Source organism: Colobus angolensis, unplaced genomic scaffold (genome assembly GCF_000951035.1).
Source record: "Colobus angolensis palliatus isolate OR3802 unplaced genomic scaffold, Cang.pa_1.0 Scaffold41, whole genome shotgun sequence".
In the NCBI taxonomy this organism is placed as follows: domain Eukaryota; kingdom Metazoa; phylum Chordata; class Mammalia; order Primates; family Cercopithecidae; genus Colobus; species Colobus angolensis.
Genome location: NW_012117488.1, coordinates 2495271 through 2512961, shown reverse-complemented (window position 1 = coordinate 2512961; position 17691 = coordinate 2495271). Strand labels below are relative to the sequence as shown.

The following is a 17691-nucleotide window of genomic DNA, read 5'->3' as shown; positions in this document are numbered from 1 at the left end:
GAGGTGGTGGAGGGTGAAATGGACTCCATGAAGATCCTTGGCTTTGGTGATTTAATGCTCTATTTTTGTGCTTGTTGGTCTCCTGCGAGGAGGTGGCACTGTCCAGAAAGCATCAGTGGGAGAGGGAGTGATGGTGGGCAGGGTCCTAGAACTCCCAAGATTAAATGCCCTTTGTCTTTTGCTACCAGGGTGGATGGAGAAGGACCATGAGGTTGAGGTGGGGCTAGGAGTGTCTGAGCTCAGACTCTCCTTGGGTGGGTCTTGCTGTGGCTGCTGTGGGGGGTGGGAGTGAGATTCCCAGGTCACAGGAGTTGTGTACCTAGGAGGATTATGGCTGCCTTTGCTGAGTCATGCAGGTTGTCAGGGGAGTGGAGGAAGCTAGCAGTCACAGGCCTCACCCAGCTCTGATGCAAACTGGAAGGCTGGTCTCACTCCGACTTCCCCCACACCCACCAACAGCCCTGAGTCTGTTTCCAGGCAGAGGGCAAGGGGGCTTGAAAATTTACCTGAGGCTTTCCACCTCCCAGCTGAGAAAGAAAAGGACTTTAGTTCTTCACCCTTCTGTGAAGTTTGCATGCTGGATTTGTGACTTCCCTGAGTTCTGGCAAGAGGCTCCTCTGGCTGACCTCCTGATAGATCCCTGTGGTGCCAGGCAAGAATGGGCTGCTGGGGACCCAGCAAGCTCCCAGGGCCTTCCAGCTGCTTCCTCTACCCCTGTATTTTGCTTGGCTCTCTAACCTGACTCAGCTTCAGCTAAAGTCGGAAACTTCTCCTGCACACAGACCTTCAGCTTCTCCAGTGGCGGTGTGTGTTCCAGAGAGGAGAGTCTCCTTTTCCCACTTCTGCAGCTGGGGCAGTCAGAATATTCGGAGTGTTTCCTGGGTCCTGCAGGAGCAGTCCACTTCCTTCAGATGGTCTGTGGGTCCTCTCGGGATTCATCGTGTAATATTTTGAAACACTACATAATTATTTCAAGATTCTAACATATACAATCTAATCCTTATGATTCTTATAAATGTATGTAAAATAAAGCATATATATAATGAAACTTTGACCAATGTTTCTATAAAGCAAAAGTCTGCAAACTATAGCTTGTGTGTGCCACCTGTTTTTGAAAATTAAGTGTTATTGGTACATAGCCCCACCCATTTACTTATGTATTGTCTATGGCTGCATTTGTACTATATGCAGAGTTTAGTAGTTGAGACAGTTGACCTGCAAAACCATAAATAATCACCATCTGGTATTTTACAGAAAAGTTAGCCAACCACTGCTCTAAAGACTCAAACCTTATTTTTTGGTGAAAAACTAAAAAAAAAAAAAAAAAGGAAATAAAAAAACTAGTGAAACTTATTTTATTTCTAGGTTAGTTTATTTCTAGTTCAAAAATAATCTGTAATTGCTATAAGAAATGTCAACCACTTACCTAGGACTTTTGACAATGGGGATGAAGTCTACATATACTAAGTAATAACAAGATAATTATTTTATTGTTGAAAAAAGTCAAAATATTCCATATTCCCTTCGGGGAAAATTGGCAGGATTTCAAGTACGACCTTTAAGAATTAGGAAAAGACTAGCCTATGCTTTAAGATTAAAACAATCAAATAATTAAGTTAGTTCAATTTTCTGACATATTCTCTATCATCAAAGTGTATCATTGCAAGTTATACATTACTAAAATTACACAATGAATAATTATTATCATGTGATTATTTAATTCAGTGTCAACTGTCTAAAGGTCTAAAGTGTCACAGTAAGGTTATAATCTAGATGAACTGAAGAAGAAAGAAAAGATTTCTTCATAGCCCATTTGTTTATGATTCAATTCCTACTCAATGCTAATGATTTCTTCTACCTTTCTATGGAAAATATAAGATTCTAGATTTTGTATAAGGTGGTTTGCTTTAGCTTGAGATCTGTCAGTGAGAATTATCCCTGGGCAATGTCCAGAAATCACCTTGTAGCCTTGATATAATGGAGAACTGTACACTGTTTTCCCTAGTAAGCTCGGATGGTTGTTTCTGATATTGGGACCCATTGTACACTTGGCCAAACCAGTGCCCAAATATGTTCCAAGATTTTTACCTAAGACTTTCCTCAGTATCCACTGGTCATCTGGAAGAATAAACTTCTGAATGGCAGCAACTCATGACCCCTCCTCTGTTGGTACAGAGGTAAATGCAATCTTTGTTGCACAATTTACAATCTTTTTAAGGAAAAAACATGGTTTCAATAATTGAACTGCATGTTCTTGTAAACTTTTAGTGTTATGATGCAAGATCTAATTATTATCAAATATAGTGACACTTGTCCCAAATTCTAAAATTGTTTCAGTTATGCCTTGGGTCAGGGTGACAGAAAAGCTCCGTTGTTTAGATCTTTAGCTTATGGGACATATATCTCTTGGTTTTTTTTTTCAGAGTCTTCTGTAGCTTTTGTATCTCATTTTGAAGTTGGGTACTTTCACCTTGGCATCTCTCCTTCAGTAGTTGGGCCTGCTCCTAAAAAGGGACAAACGGAGACTAAATAAGTGTAGCATTAAGTAAATCTCTATAAGCTATCTAGTTTCCACATGCATTGATTTATTTAGTACTTAATTTTTTTTCTTGAAATTTTCTCTACCTTTGATTTTAATTATAGTTTTGTTGGGCATTTGGGCTGTGTGATTATTTCTCCTGGGTTTTCTATAGCCAAAAGAGTTTCAGCTTATGCCTTCTGCTCTACTGATGAAGTTCTTGCTTTTTTCCCCCTAGTACAAAACCTTTGTGGTCAATCTTAATATATTTGACTTCAAGTCTTCCCTATGCATTACAGACTTGTTAGAACACCTACCTACACACATGTTATTATATATGCACATAATACAGAAATAAGGTACTCTCAAAATCTGATGAGGTATATGAATCTTAGTTCAGGAAATTTGGTCTAAGTCTCTACTCCCTGTTAGCAGGGGTAGCAGAAGATAGGCAAGGAAATCCAAGTGCCAGACTTAACATACATAATTTCTGCACATAGCTCCCAACTCAACACAGGCTGTGAGTAGGGCACAGAAAACAGACAGGAGTGGTAGACTGCCCTACAGGTGTGAGGGTTAGGGAGTCCTTCTGCTCATAAAAGTTCTCTTAGAGCCAAAGTCATACTAGATGGGATAGAAAAAATATTACTGTGGATTCCACGAAGTGATGAAGATGGGTCAGATGTTTACTAGCTGTGTGACACTATAAAAGTTACTTAATATTTTCTGAACCTCTTTTTCCTCTCCTAAGTAATTGGGATAAAGTTCTCACTTCATATGGTATTAAGCAAGAGATATAGATAAGGCATTTTTATGATGCCTAGTATATGACAGCCATAAGTGGAAGGATATACTAAAAAAGGACTGAATGTGACATGCTGCAAATAAAGTTTATTGACCACATGTAGGCAGTGGCCAGTTCAAGTCAGACAGACAGAAACAAGAAGGTACAAGTGAGCAAGCAGAGTCCTTCCCCTGGGCTTTATGTTCTCTCTGCCATACTACGTTTGTGATCAGGAAGAACAGACAGAAAACAGAAAAACAAACAAGGTGATGATGCATTTGGATACCTGAAGTTTACTAGTGAGGGTCCTCTCTTGCTCTTCCAGCAACTGGGCCCTCTCCCTCTCTATCTTCTCAGTCAATTGTTTCACATGTTCCTGATAACTCTTCTCTTTCTCTTCCATCATCTGCTGATACTTTATTTGCGTTTCCTCCACCATTTTTGCTGAAGCCTGTGCAGATTCAGCTTTTACATGTTCCACTGTGGAGGAAAAGGAAGAAGAAAAGTTTGTGTGGGGTTATTTTATTACCTCATTCTTTGTTACAAACTTACTTGCCATTGTTGCTGCTGACTGCATATGACCTACTCAGAGATGACCTCAATAAGTAAGACACGTCTTGCTTTAGTTTATGGAAGTTAGGTTTATCCAGTCAAATTATTTAAAAATTGAAAAGCTTTAGGATAATCTGATCCTTTGACTTGCTCCTCACCTTCAATCTCCTTTTCCTTTTTTGTGAGAATCTGGTCTGTCTGTAGAATTGCATCAGTCACAGACTCCTTGGATTTCAAGTATGTCTGCAGAATCTCTTCAGCCTTAGGACCCAGAGACCACAGAGTGAGAAGTAGGAAATGGCTGTAAGCAGGTGTTCCTGTTCGTCTTTCCACCATCTTTTCTTCTGAGAATTCTTCCTCTTGGTGTGCCTGGTAGTCAAGATTCCCTATCACAGGGCCAGATACATGCTCCAAGCTGGCCAATCAGATGACCTTACTTAGCAGAATCTTATTTAGGAGGATGATATAGATACTGGGAAATAAGATTCCCTGTTCTTTTCAAATTGAGGTCTCTAAATTTAATGCTGTGGTTCCTTATGGGCTGAGCTGACTGGAGAATGAAGCCCTCCTTGAGAGGAGGGAGAGAGGGAGAGAATTGTGGGGATGCAGGGAGGACATCAGGCAGAGAGACAGATCATGACATTATTTGAAATCTTGGATCCAGATGTCCTTTAAATCCAGTTTGAAACCTAAAACAATGAATTACCAATTTTTTTTAAAGCAACCATCATTGGGTTTCTGTCTCTTGGAACAGAAAAAAATTCAGCTGTAATGATCATGACAACAACTTGGTGGTTAATCTGATAATTAAATTTATAACTCAATAGTTAATTGACTGCACTCTGTAATTAAGTAATTAACTTTTTTTTTTTTTTTTTTTTTTGAGACAGAATCTTGCTCTGTTGCCAGGCTGGAGTGCAGTGGCACGATCTCAGCTCACTGCAACCTCTGCCTCCTGGGTTCAAGTGATTCTCCTGCCTCAGCCTCCTGAGTAACTGGAATTACAAGCACCCGCCACCACGCTCAGCTAATTTTTGTATTTTTAGTAGAGATGGGGTTTCACCATGGTGGGCAGGATGGTCTTGATCTCTTGACCTCATAATCTGCCTGCCTCGGCCTCTCAAAGTGCTAGGATTATAAGCATGAGTCACTGTGCCTGGCCTAATTAACTAATTTTTGAAAGACAGAGTCTGGCTCTGTTGCCCAGGCTAGAGTGCTATGGTGCAATCTTGGTTCACTGAACCTCCCGGGATCAAGCAATTCTCCTGCCTCAACCTTCTGAGTAGCTGGGACTACAGGCATGTGCCACAGTGCCCGGCTAATTTTTATATTCTTACCAGAGACAGGTTTCACCATGTTGCTCAGGCTGGTCTTAAACTCCTGAGCTCAAGCAATCTGCCTGCCTCTGCCCCCCAAAGTGTTAGGATTACAGGCTTGAGCCACCACACCCGCTGACTGCACTTACTTTGATGAGCACCTGGGACATATCTGGTATAACAGTCTCCCTGCATATGTTATTGAATGAAAGCATGAATGTTATACAGACAAAAAAGCACATCTGTGTGCAACGAGACTTGGTCACTTTGGTGTTTGTAGGAGGCAGGTCAGCTTATTTCCATAATTGACAGATGAATCTTGGTTACCTGTATCCCCTTCCTCGGTTCCTCATGGTACTTTTTCTTCAGGTCTTGTAGCTTCTGAATAAAGAGACAATAGCCTCCTGGTTTTGAATAAATTCCCATCTTCACTTCTTCTTCTAGAGGGCTGAAAATGTCCTGAAGTAAAGCTGAGCAACGATCTAATGATGCTTCCTGATTCTGTTTACAAAAGTCATCCCGCTTTTTTTCTAGCTGGACCTTTAGTGTAAAAGTACGAAGTAAAAAGAATAACAGGGAAAAGGATGTTAGCTTGACCTCAGAATTTTGGGAAAGACTTCTGAAAATAAAAAGTCAATGACTCTGGAGAAACTGACAGACTCCTCAGCAGGACCACACTCTTCCTCCTGACCCCACTTTCTACTGAAGTCGCTTTCTTTTTGGAGGTGAGATTCAGGGCTGAGATTGATAGCTTTATGTCAACCGTTAGAGGAAAACTCTGCTTTTGCATATTGGACTAATGATTTCACATGGAATAAATGTGGTTGAATAGAACCCTGCTCAAGATAACTAAGAAGAAAATTTTCTTTGCATTTGGCTAGAATATCAAATCAGTCTGAGAAGAGTGGGCATGTAATTTGATTAGAAGCTCTGATTGTCAGTTACATGAATTTAATAAAGGGAAGACCCTTTATTGATAAGCAATGTTTTTAAACTTTGAGTCTGAAGTAATAAAATTGTTTTTTTCTGATTATTATGATTACCAAGAGCTAGTTGTCACCATTTTAAAATCTAGAATAATTATTTCTCTCAAAATAAATACCAATTTCATTTCTTAGTAGTACTTTACCTTCCAAAATCCAAATCCATGTAAACGTGATAGAAAAATTACCGCTAATTTCTTTTGAAACAGATGGTCCACATCCTTGAAAGAGTTCTTCATAAATACTTCAGTGGCCTCCCTCTCACTGACTCTGTGCATGTCTAGCAACTCCTGGAGGGTTTCCGTGGGCAGCTGCACCTTCTGGCCCATCTGCTGGTCGTAGTGAGCAATGGCTTTTTGCACTGCAACTGAGTTCTCTCTCTGGGCCAAGGCCAGGATTGCATTCTCCATGCAGAGCAGATCCGCACTGCTGATAGCATCAATATAGGTCAGCACCAGGCTTTCTAGACCTACATATAGAGAACAAACGATAATGTTTCCTGTACTAAGGAAAATTCTGTATTCTGTGTAATTCTGAACATGTCAATTTCCACCTATTTTCCTCACAGCATCAAGGTCCTCAGAATCAACTGGAAGCTTGCTGGAAATGCCTATTGTCAGCCTCTGTCCCAGATCTACTGAATTAGAGTTTTCTCTTTGGGTAAGATCCCCAGATGATATGTATGCATATTGACATTTGAGAATCCTTGTTCTAGATGACATAGGCCTGTGTTAGTTGAATATTTGCATCCATTTCAACCCCAAGCACCATCAGAAAAGGAACCCATAGCTATTTCATTTATGACTGTATCCTCAGCCTATTCACAGTAGCATTTGATCAATACTTATGGAACAAATGATACTCTCCTAGTCAAAAGGAGTCCTCCATTTGGTTTATTTAACACAGCATTGTCAAAATAAACTTTCTGTAATGATGGAAGTGTTCTGTATGTGCTCTTCAGTAAGCTAGCCACTAAGAACATATAAATATAAGCCTTTGAAATATAGCCATATGAATTGACATTTAATTTTTCCTTATATTAATTGATTTACATTTACATTTAGATAGTCCCACTTGTCTAATGGCTACTGTACAGTACAGGCCCAGTTTACTGTGGCAATTTTAAGTAATAAAACTTTTTTCCTTTGCTTTTCCTATCCTTTCCCACCAAGAAAGTTGACCAACAAAATCTATTAGAAATGTTGGTGTCATCTAGAATTTAACACAAATGTAGCAGTAGTTTGGGATTTTTCAATGCTAAAACTAGGTGGAGTTATTCCATGCTCCTTTCATATTTTTTTTTTTTCCTCTGTCACCCATGCTGGAGTACAGTGGTGTGATCTCATCTCACTGCAACCTCTGCCTCCCAGTTTCAAGCAATTCTCCTGCCTCGGCCTCCCAAGTAGCTGGGATTACAGGCATGTGCCACCATGCCTGCCTAATTTTTTTGGTATTTTTAGTAGAAACATGGTTTTGCCATGTGGGCTAGGTTGGTCTCAAACTCCTGGCCTCAAGTAATCTGCCCTCCTCAGCCTCCCAAAGTGCTAAGATTACAGGTGTGAGCCATCATGCCTAGCCATCCTTTAGTTTTAACAATGAGTGGAAGTACTAGGAAGGGGACTTACGAGGACCGTTGACCTTGATGCCTCCTGAAAGAGTTTTAGTTTTGGAATTACTAAAGATGTAGGAACAGAAGTCTGCTACTTGTTGCACAAATTCGGGGTCCAGCTCTTCATCATGTAGTTTCTCGAGCTGGGCAAGCTTCTTGCAGTCAACGGGGCGATCAAAGACAAAGCATTTTTTCTTTGGGAAGAACTTCCGGATACAGAGTCGGGGCAGATTAAAATTTTTGTCTTTTTCACTGGTACCTAGAGAAACATAATAAAGAAATTTGCCTAATATAAGTGTTGCTGTAAAGGGTCAAATAGTAAGTATTTTAGCCTCTGCAGGCTAGGTGGTCTCTTTTCCAAGTACTCAACTCTGTTATTGGAGCATGACAACAGCTTTAGACAATATGTAAATGAATGGGCAGAGCATTCTTCCCAAAAAACCTCATTTAGAAAGACAGCTGGCAGGCAGAATTGGCCATCATTTGTCTTAGGCTGCAGTTCGCCAGCATTTGGACTAGTATACTGTTCATGTTTAATCTATGTTCTTTAAATAAATATCCATTGTCCTTCATATTTTATGGGTAAATACAGAATCACAAACCCTACATAAGGAGATAAAATTTACCTAAATTATACAATAGAGAAAAATGAAAGAAAAAGAAACATTTTAGAACACGGGAGAATATAATTTAAAATCTAATCTATTAATTTAGATATTCAGCAAGCATTCATTCCTTTTTTCCTTTTTTCAAAAAACCTTTTCTATGGCTAATAGCAAGAATTAATTCTTAAGAATAGCAAGCTAGAGATATAGAAAACTATAAATGTGAGAAAACTATCAATAGTAAACTAAAAAATGATAATTTCTAGTGTTTCGTCATCCTCATTTATCAATGGTATGTCCCTGTTACCTTGTGTTAGCTTCAGGGAATACTCCAGGTACTCATCTGCTGTGATGGGTTGTCCATCTGCTTCTAAGTCCAGGGAGAAATCTCTCAGTGTCCACACAAAGTCTGGGAAGAAGCTCACAAAGTCAGCTGAATCCTCATTTTCATTCTCATCAGGTGAGGATTTTGATCGGATTCGATGTGTCAGCTCTGTCACATAGCTGAGTAGCTAACTAAGGAAATGTGACAAAATGAACAGGGACCTTATCCCATATTAGTTCAACACATTCCCAAACCTTCCATTTTCCTTTGCTCCTAACCTAAGTGTCATTTCTAAAGTGGATACATGGAATCTCTCCTCTGTACTTGCATTATTTTTTGTTTTCTCCTCTTGAGCTTGATTCATGAGGATTCACAGTCAGGCAGCTGGTTTATGAATACAGGTGTCCCCTCTGACCTTGGTGCTGTTGTGGGTCACAAAGGATACTGCAGTTGGTCCATGGCCTGCTGGTTGATGGTTCTCATGCTGTTGTACACGAAGGTGCTGCTCAGGAGGACAGCCAGGGCAAAGATCCAGGAGTCATTCTGGTTGTCACCCTGGAAGTCAAGACACACTGGAGTCAGGAGCAAGTTTCATCATCACAGCTCTTTCTAGAGTGACAGTAGTATAAGTATATCATAAATTAGAGTTTTCTTTTAAGACTAATGACCCAGGGAAAGAACCCAAATCCAAACAAAATAATTGTTACTCAGCTGATTCTCACTAGGTCCTCTTATGATCATTGGCAGATAATTGCAAAATAAACATTCAAGTTTGGTGGGCATTCTAAGGCCTGAAGTATAATTTAAATTTGCTCCGGCTACTGAATTATAAGTTCTCTGCAGGATAGGACTCAAGACATTGGATTTATCTGTGCTCCCTTTATGCATCTGTGTTAACTCACATAGCTTACAACCTACAGTTAGTAGAATACTGTGTGTTGACCAACATGCTTTTCTAGGATTCTGTCTTATGAACATTTTTCTCACTTCTGGTTGCTAAGTTTGGCCTTACGACATGTACACGGAAATGAAAAGACAAATTATAGTTAAATGCAAATGCTTCTTTAAGAAAAAACTAAATGGTGCTTAAAATATTCAGAGATGAGAGGCTTATTCCAAAATTGAATCTTTGACCTTTACCTTCTTTACATCTCCCAGGCCCTCAGTGTTAAGCAGGACTAGGGTGTGTTCTGGCTTCTTGGGGTGAGGCACACACCACATCCAGATTCCTTTGGTGTGAGATTCCACTGTGGAGCCCAGAGAGAAGCCTGTAAAGAAGAGATGGAATAAGAAGGGCTGGAGGTTTAGTAGCAGGTAATTCTGGAAATTGAGGCAAATATAGCATCATAACTAATGTTAAGAGAGATAACCAAAACCACAATCCGTACTTACCTTACTTATAATCAGAAAAATAGAAAAATTTGAATATCCAGTATATAAATGGATTCAGGACCTTTCATGATAGAAACAATCAACAAGTTAGAAATAGAAAAAAACTGAGGCAGGAGAATCACTTGAACCCAGGAGGTGGAGGTTGCAGTGAGCTGAGATAGCACCACTGCACTCTAGCCTGGGCAACAGAGGGAGACTCTGTCTAAAAAAAAAAAAAAAAAAAGGAAAGGAGGGGGGTTGGGGAATTAAAAAAAATTACCTCAACAATATAAAAATATAAAGGATATATATGAAAAATTCATAGCCCACTTCATACTCAATGGTGAAGACTGAAAATTTTCCTCTAATATGGGAACAAGGAAAGGATGCCCACTTTTGCCACTTCTTTTCCACAAAGTACTAAAGGTCCTATCCAGCGTAATTAGGTGAGAAAAGGAAACAGAAAGCATCTAAATTGGAAAGGAAGATGTAAAATAATCTGTATTCATTGATGATATGATCTCTGCAGAAAACTTTGAATATTACATAGAACTGTTAGAACTAATAAAAAGAATTCAGCAAAGTTGCAGCATACAAAATTAACATGCAGAAATCAGCTGCATTTCTATACAGTAGCAATCAATAATCCAAAAAGGAAATTTTGAAAGCAATCCCATTTAACATACCACCAAAAAGGCAAACTACTTAAGAATAAAATTGACCGGGCACAGTGGCTCACGCTTGTAATCCCAGCACTTTGGGAGGCCGAGGTGGGTAGATCACAAGGTCAGGAGATTGAAACCATCTGGCCAATGTGGTGAAACCCTATCTCTACTAAAAATACAAAAATAAGTTAGCTGGGTATGGTGGCGGGCACCTATAATCCCAGCTACTCGGGTGCCTGAGGCATGAGAATTGCCTGAACCCAGGAGGCGGAGGTTGCAGTGAGCTGAGATTGCTCCACTGCACTCCAGCCTGGCGACAGAGCAAGACTCTGTCACAAAACAAACAAACAAACCCAAAAAACTTAACCATAGAGGGCAATGACTTGTATAATGAAAATAACAAAACTTTTTTTTTTTTTTTTGATACAGAGTCTCGCCGTGTCATCCAGGCTGGACTGTGATCACTGCTTACTGTAGGCTTGACCTCCAAGGCTCAAGCAATCCTCCCACCTCAGCCTCCCGAGTAGCTGAGACTACAGTCATGTGCCACCAGGCCTGTCTAATTTTTGTATATTTTGTAGAGATAGGGTTTCATCGTGTTGTTCAGGTTGGTCTCAAATTCTTGAGCTCAAGTGATCTGCTGGTCTCAGCCTCCCAAAGTGCTGGGATTACAGGTGTGAACCACTGCACTTGGCCAAACATTTGTAAAAGAAATTAAGGAAGAGATAAATAATTAGAAAGGCATCCTGTAAAAGTGACATATAGATTCAATGCAATCCCTATCAAAATTCCAATGACTCTTTTAATAAATAAAAATATCAAAAATATCTACACTTTCATATGAGATTTCAAGAGATCTCCAGATTGTCAAAATAATCTCAGAAAGAAAGAAGAAAGTCAGAGGCTCACAGTTTCTGAGTTCTGAAACTTACTATAAAACCAGGATAATCAGCACAGTTTGGTATTGGCTTAAACACTATTATCAACCAATGGAGTAAAGTAGAGAACCTAGAAATGAACTCTCACATCTACAGTCAAATAATTTTCAACATGGGTGCTAAGATCATTCAATGCAGAAAGAGGAATCTCTACAACAAATGACACTGGGAAAACTGGATATTCACATGCTCACATGCCAAAAAAAAAAAAAAAAAAAAAGTTGGACTGTTAGCTTACACAATCCAATGGATCAAAGAACTAACCATTAGAGCTAAAACTATAAAACTCATGGGAGAAAACAAACAGGAAAAAACAGACAGTAAAAGGAAAAAATAGGTAACTTTGACTTCATCAAAATTAAAAACTCCTGTGTATCAACAGAATAAAAAAGGCAACACATGGAATGGAAGAAAACATTTGCTAAACATGTATCTGATAAGGAATTGATATCTAGCAAATATAAAGAATTCCTACAATGCAACACAAACAGATTAAAAAGCAAACAAAGAACTTGAATTGACATTTCTCTAAAGAACAGCCAATAAGCACCTGAAAAGATACTCAACATTACTAGTCGTTAGGGAAATGCAAATTAAAACCATGGTGAGATACTACTTCACATCCATTAGTATGGTGACTATCAAAAAAGTTGAAAAGGGCCAGGCGTGGTGGCTCAAACCTGAAATCCCAGCACTTTGGGAGACCGAGGCAGGTGGATTACCTGAGATCAGGAGTTTGAGACTGGCCTGGCAAACATGGAGAAACCCCATTTCTACTAAAAATACAAAACTGAGCCATGCATGGCAGCAGGCGCCTGTAATCTCTGCTACTTGGGAGACTGAGGCAGGAGAATCGCTTGAACCCAGGAGGTGGAGGTTGCAGTGAGCTGGGATCTTGCCACTGCACTCCAACCTGGGTGACAGTGTGAGACTATGTCCCAAAAAAAAAAAAAAAAAATTAAAATAACTGTAGGGAGACCCCCTGAAACTATTGCTACCGAATAAAAGATGAAATGTTCCTGATTGTTGTAAATACAAAATTGCATGCAGGATTGTGTAAAGAGAATGCCAGGTTGGACTGCCAGAATGAGCCAACAGCACATGATGTGCTTCCCTCTGCAGAGAGCCTATGAATGGACATGCAGTCAGGGAGGTTTCACATCACCAAGATTCCTATCCCAGAAAAGCAGATTTTCATAGTTCTGGGAATGGAATGTGACCCTTGTGGAGAGCCTATAAATGGATGCATGAGGGGCGCCTGTCCATATGGATAAGATGGGACTATAAACGCCCTCATCTTGCCACGGCTCTTCTGGGCCTCTTTAGGGTTAAGGCATACTCCCTTCTGAGAATTTCTGGTCTAACCAGTTGTCTAGCTTCACATCCTGTTTCTATGGATTGTTTGTAACCAGCTTTTGCTGCAACTGTTACTGTTGATTAATATCTTGCTAATCGTAGGTTATGGAAAGACTGTGTTTTGTTTTAAGGCTCTGTTAGAAATTACTGATGTGTGCACTATATTGTGAATTCTTATCTCTGTATATTGTACTTCTGCACACAGATGTTATGTTAAAGAAAAAAATCACATCCCCATGTGACCATCTCACCTCATAATCAAACGACCCTAAATCCCTCACTAACCTACCCCCGCCCTCATTAAACTTAATAATAAATGCTAGGCCGGGCGCGGTGGCTCAAGCCTGTAATCCCAGCACTTTGGGAGGCCGAGACGGGCGGATCACGAGGTCAGGAGATCGAGACCATCCTGGCTAACACGGTGAAACCCCGTCTCTACTAAAAATACAAAAACTAGCCGGGCGAGGTGGCGGGCGCCTGTAGTCCCAGCTACTCGGGAGGCTGAGGCAGGAGAATGGCGTAAACCCGGGAGGCGGAGCTTGCAGTGAGCTGAGATCAGGCCACTGCACTCCAGTCCGGTGGACAGAGCGAGACTCCGCCTCAAAAAAAAAAAATAAATAAATAAATGCTGACATATCCAGTGCATTGGCGGCATCCCAGGACCAGAAGGCGGTAACCCCCCCGGACCCAGCTTTCACTATCTTGTGTGTGTCTATTATTTCTCAACCTGCCAATCTACCTGGGAACAAAGAGAGAGCCCCATTGCATTGCAGGCTGCTGACCAGATCCCACAATAAATAACAAATGTTGGTGAATTTGAAGAGAAATTAGAACCCTTGTGCATTTCAGTTGGGAATGCTAAGTGGTGCAGTCACTGTGGAAAATGATATAGCAATTCCTTAAAAAATTTAACGTGGAATGACTATATGAGCCAGCAATTCCACTTCTGGGTGTATACCTAAAAGGAGTGAAAGCAGGGACTTGAACAGATATTTAGACACCCATGATCCTATCAGCATTATTTATAATAGCCAAAAGGTAGAAGCAACCCAAGTGTCAACTGACAGGCGAACAGATAAATTAGTATACACATACAGTTACTTAGCCTTGAAAACGAAGAATTTTTTTCTCTCTTTCTTTATTTTTGGGACAGAGTTTCACCCTATGCCTAGGCTGGAGTGCAAAGGCACAATCTTGGCTCACCACAACCTCTGTCTCCCAGATTCAAGCGATTCTCCTGCCCCAGCCTCCCAAGTAGCTGGGATTATAGGCATGTGCCACCATGCCCAGCTAATTTTGTATTTTTAGTAGAGACAGGGTTTCTCCACGTTGGTCAGGCTGGTCTTGAACTCCTGACTTCAGGTGATCCACCTGCATCGGCCTTCCAAAGTGCTGGGATTACAGGCATAAGTGCCTGGCCAAAAAGGAAGAATTTCGACACATGCTACCACACTGAACCTTGAAGACATTATGTGAATTAGAATAAGCCAGTCACCAAAGGACAAATATTGAATGAGTTCCACTTATATAACATTCCTAGAGTAGTCAAATTAATAGAGATGGAATGTAGAATTGTGGTAGGAGATGGGGGTTTTCGCGCCTTTTGTTTAATTGGCACAGAGTTTTTCTTGGGGAAGATTAAAAAGTTCTTTGCATGAGCAACATGGTGAAACCCTGTCTCTACAAAAAATACAAAAGTTAACCGGGTGTGGTGGCATGCACCTATAGTCCTACCTACTCAGGAGGCTGAGGTGAGAGGATTGCTTGAGCCCAGGAAGTCAAGACTGTGGTGAGCTGAGATCTTGCCACTGTGCTATAGCCTGGGAGACAGAGCAAGACCTTGTCTCAAGAAAAAGAAAAAAAAAAAAAGACTAGTCAAGTGCAGTCAGTAGTGAGAAGGGTGAGGGGAAAGAGTAGAACAAGGAGTTCAACTGTAACTCATGGTGAACAATCAATTGAGATAACTCACTACCTTCAGAACAGCCACGAGCTGACTCTTAACCCCTAGAAGAGTGAAGACAAGGAGCCCAACTGTGAATGGAAAGTTAGCTTATCATTCCCAGTGCCAGCTTCCTCTCCTCACATCCTCATAATGGATGCTGACTGTGTGGTGGGACAGAAGGAAGTTTGCAGAGCTTTGCTCATGCCACTCACCCATATTCTTCCCAGCCAGCTTGTTCATCAGGTAGGATTTTCCTGTGCGGTAGAGGCCCACAATTGCCACCACCACCACAGGCTGTGTAATGGCAGACAGGATCTTCAGAGCTTCTGGATTCGCCACCAGTTCCCCGTTAGTGTTCTCAATGAGGCACATTGGGCCTGTCATGTGGATCTCTGGAGCCATGTCCAGGGCGTTGTTCTCTTGTCTGCAAGGGAGGAGTTGGAATGAATTAGAATTTCCAGTCTTTTGCATTTAGAGGATAGAGTCACAAAATTCCGCAAGATGGCCAAAAGTTTTGTGTGTGTCAGTGAGAGAGATGAGGGAAAATCTGTATCATTTTTAAAAATTATGGAAATATTATCATCAAATTAAATATTGGTATGACAGCAACTTATCAACAGTCAACTACTCTTGCGACCTTATTGTGGAAAACCTTCCCTTGGATTCTTATTAAAAAATTTACACTAGACAATAAATAGAAGATAAAATAGGACATAGAGAATTTTTTTTACATCTTGGCTATATGTAAGAAATTCAATATTGATTTGTTTATTCATGAATTCTTATGGTGAATAAAGAACCCCATGAGTAAATTTGTCATTGTTTGATATATGCCCTTAGGACAATTTCCAGAGATTTTTAAATAACCTTCCTCCATTTTCAACTGGTTATGCTTACTTCCCTGCAATGAAGATCCACAAAGCTTCTCACAGAGCCGTTCTGGAAGTGGAACCAATGTAACATACTTTTGCAAATTTTATAGAACTACATAACCATGTGAAACACATGCCTAGGGACCTTTCCAAGGACTTTGAAGGGGCACATGCAAGAGAGGGGCCCTGAAACTTAAGCTTCATTAGCGTCACAATAAGGTAGCCTCTAACTCAGTGTGGTTATAAATGCAAAACTGCCAATATTGAATGTTGCTAAGAAACACACACACACACACACACACACACACACACAACAACAACAACAAAACAAACAAAAAAATCCATGAAGTAAGGATTGAAAGACCAGGAGGCACATAAAGAGAGCTACATAGGAAGTTGTTAAAAGAAAATATATTTCCAGCAATACAGCTTTAGGTTTTCTGTTTTGTTCTGTTTTTCCATTTTGTAGAGTAGGAGAAAGAGAAATGGGAAGAGGAGAAACAGAAGTGGGGAGGAGGAGGACAAAGGGCTGGAAAGATGAGAGGGCGAGAGAGAAAGAGAAAGCGCCAGCAAGGGAGCTTTTCAAGCTGATGAATGAGGCTATTGTTTTGCCAAGGAATTCAGGGAAGGAGTTTTCAGAAGGTGGAATCTGAGTTGTCTGAGTGCATGGGAGAGGTTAAAGTAAGCAAAGATACTGGCTTTAGTAGTGATGTATTACAGGAAATTCTGTAAATTCTCCAGAGAGGAAATTCTGCAGAGGAAAATTAGGCCACCGCCCTCTTTCTCTCTCTAAAAAAAAAAAAAAAAAAAAAAAAAAAAAAAAAAAAGAAAAAAAGGAGAGGAAGCTCTTTAGCCTGGATTATTTCTAAAGAAGCAATCTGAAACAAATGCTGTTTTCATGAATCTTCCTCCTCTTTGGTGCTGGTTTCAGTTTTTCCTTTGTCTGTAACCCTGTCAGTGGGCTGCTTACTCTGCATTACCTTTGCTGTTTTTTCCTTCTGGTGAAAAGAACCCATTTGTAACTCTTTCCATTTCTTAGCTGCATAGGACCAGAATTCAGCAAGCTCCATCACTGACAATGGAGATGTAATCATGTCCCTAGTCAACACAGACAGTGTCAACAAAGAGAAAGACTATCCTAGTGCATTTCAAACTCTCAGTTTAGTTCCTGTCTGCTGGTGTCTCATTCAACACAAGCACTGTAGTGGCACTTAGAGCCATGCTGCTTCTGATAACACCAGGATTTCATCTGACCTGTGTCCCACATCAGGCTCAGCTGCAGCCTAATTTGGTCCTGGTCATTTTTAAGAAAACGAACTGACTTTTATAAATTCCTTCCTATCCTTGCCACAACGTTATAGGCTCCACGTCCCTGAGCTGAGGTACTTCAGAGCTGGAGAGGAAGCAATAGGAGTTCTTACCTGTGCTTTTCTCTTCAGTCCAGGTAAAGTTGTTTCTGTCACTTCTCTTTTCTTTCACTGGATCGCTGGACTTTTATTTCACACCTCCAGTGTTGCGTAGCTTTCTGGATTTTCTTCAGTGATCAAATAGTTAGAAGTTAAGCAACCTTTACCCCTCCAGTGTTGTGTAGCTTTCTGGATTTTCCTCAGTGATCAAACAGTTAGAAGTTAAGCAACCTTTGTAATGAAAGTACTTCTTTCAAGGCACTGACTCAATAACCATAAATGCAATTTCTGGATTCTGCTAGTAGGAGGGTTTAAAGTGAGGTTTCAAAGTTTTTTGTTGGAAGAGATCTTAGAGACCATTTATTGTTTTAAGAACATGTCCATTAGGTATTGAAAAAAATGGAATGTATCTCAAGATTAGAGATCTGTTTGAGAGTTGTAGAATGAGG

At 40.4% G+C, this 17691-nt stretch overlaps 1 protein-coding gene across 3 annotated transcripts; it reads right to left on the bottom strand.

The window, feature by feature from the left end:
• Positions 1 to 1350: 1350 nt before the first annotated feature.
• On the bottom strand, positions 1351 to 17412 carry GBP3 (guanylate binding protein 3). 3 transcript variants are annotated; one of them, XM_011956058.1, is made up of 12 exons: positions 17258 to 17412; positions 15177 to 15388; positions 14757 to 14842; positions 9833 to 9960; positions 9138 to 9247; positions 8675 to 8871; positions 7779 to 8021; positions 6342 to 6622; positions 5498 to 5710; positions 4013 to 4115; positions 3589 to 3782; positions 1351 to 2504 (listed from the first exon to the last, which is right to left on the bottom strand). In XM_011956058.1, the coding sequence occupies exons 4-12, from the start codon at positions 9911 to 9913 to the stop codon at positions 2376 to 2378; spliced, it is 1551 nt and encodes a 516-aa protein (XP_011811448.1). In that variant the 5' UTR covers positions 9914 to 9960; positions 14757 to 14842; positions 15177 to 15388; positions 17258 to 17412; the 3' UTR covers positions 1351 to 2375. The 3 variants fall into 3 exon arrangements, with proteins under 3 accessions (XP_011811448.1, XP_011811446.1, XP_011811447.1); XM_011956056.1 differs by lacking the exon at positions 14757 to 14842 and having other exon boundaries at positions 17258 to 17407; XM_011956057.1 differs by lacking the exons at positions 1351 to 2504; positions 14757 to 14842 and having other exon boundaries at positions 3486 to 3782; positions 6423 to 6622; positions 17258 to 17407.
• Positions 17413 to 17691: the final 279 nt, after the last annotated feature.

What these genes read in the sequence shown, in the direction of transcription:
- GBP3 (XM_011956056.1), bottom strand. Translation starts at nt 15,366, where the DNA reads ATGGCTCCAGAGATCCACATGACAGGCCCAATGTGCCTCATTGAGAAC. An exon ending in CATCAAGGTCAACGGTCCTC is followed by an intron (nt 6,623 to 7,778) that starts GTAAGTCCCCTT and finishes CTCTATATGTAG; the next exon opens with GTCTAGAAAGCCTGGTGCTG. An exon ending in CCCTCACTAGTAAACTTCAG is followed by an intron (nt 2,505 to 3,588) that starts GTATCCAAATGC and finishes GTCCCTTTTTAG; the next exon opens with GAGCAGGCCCAACTACTGAA.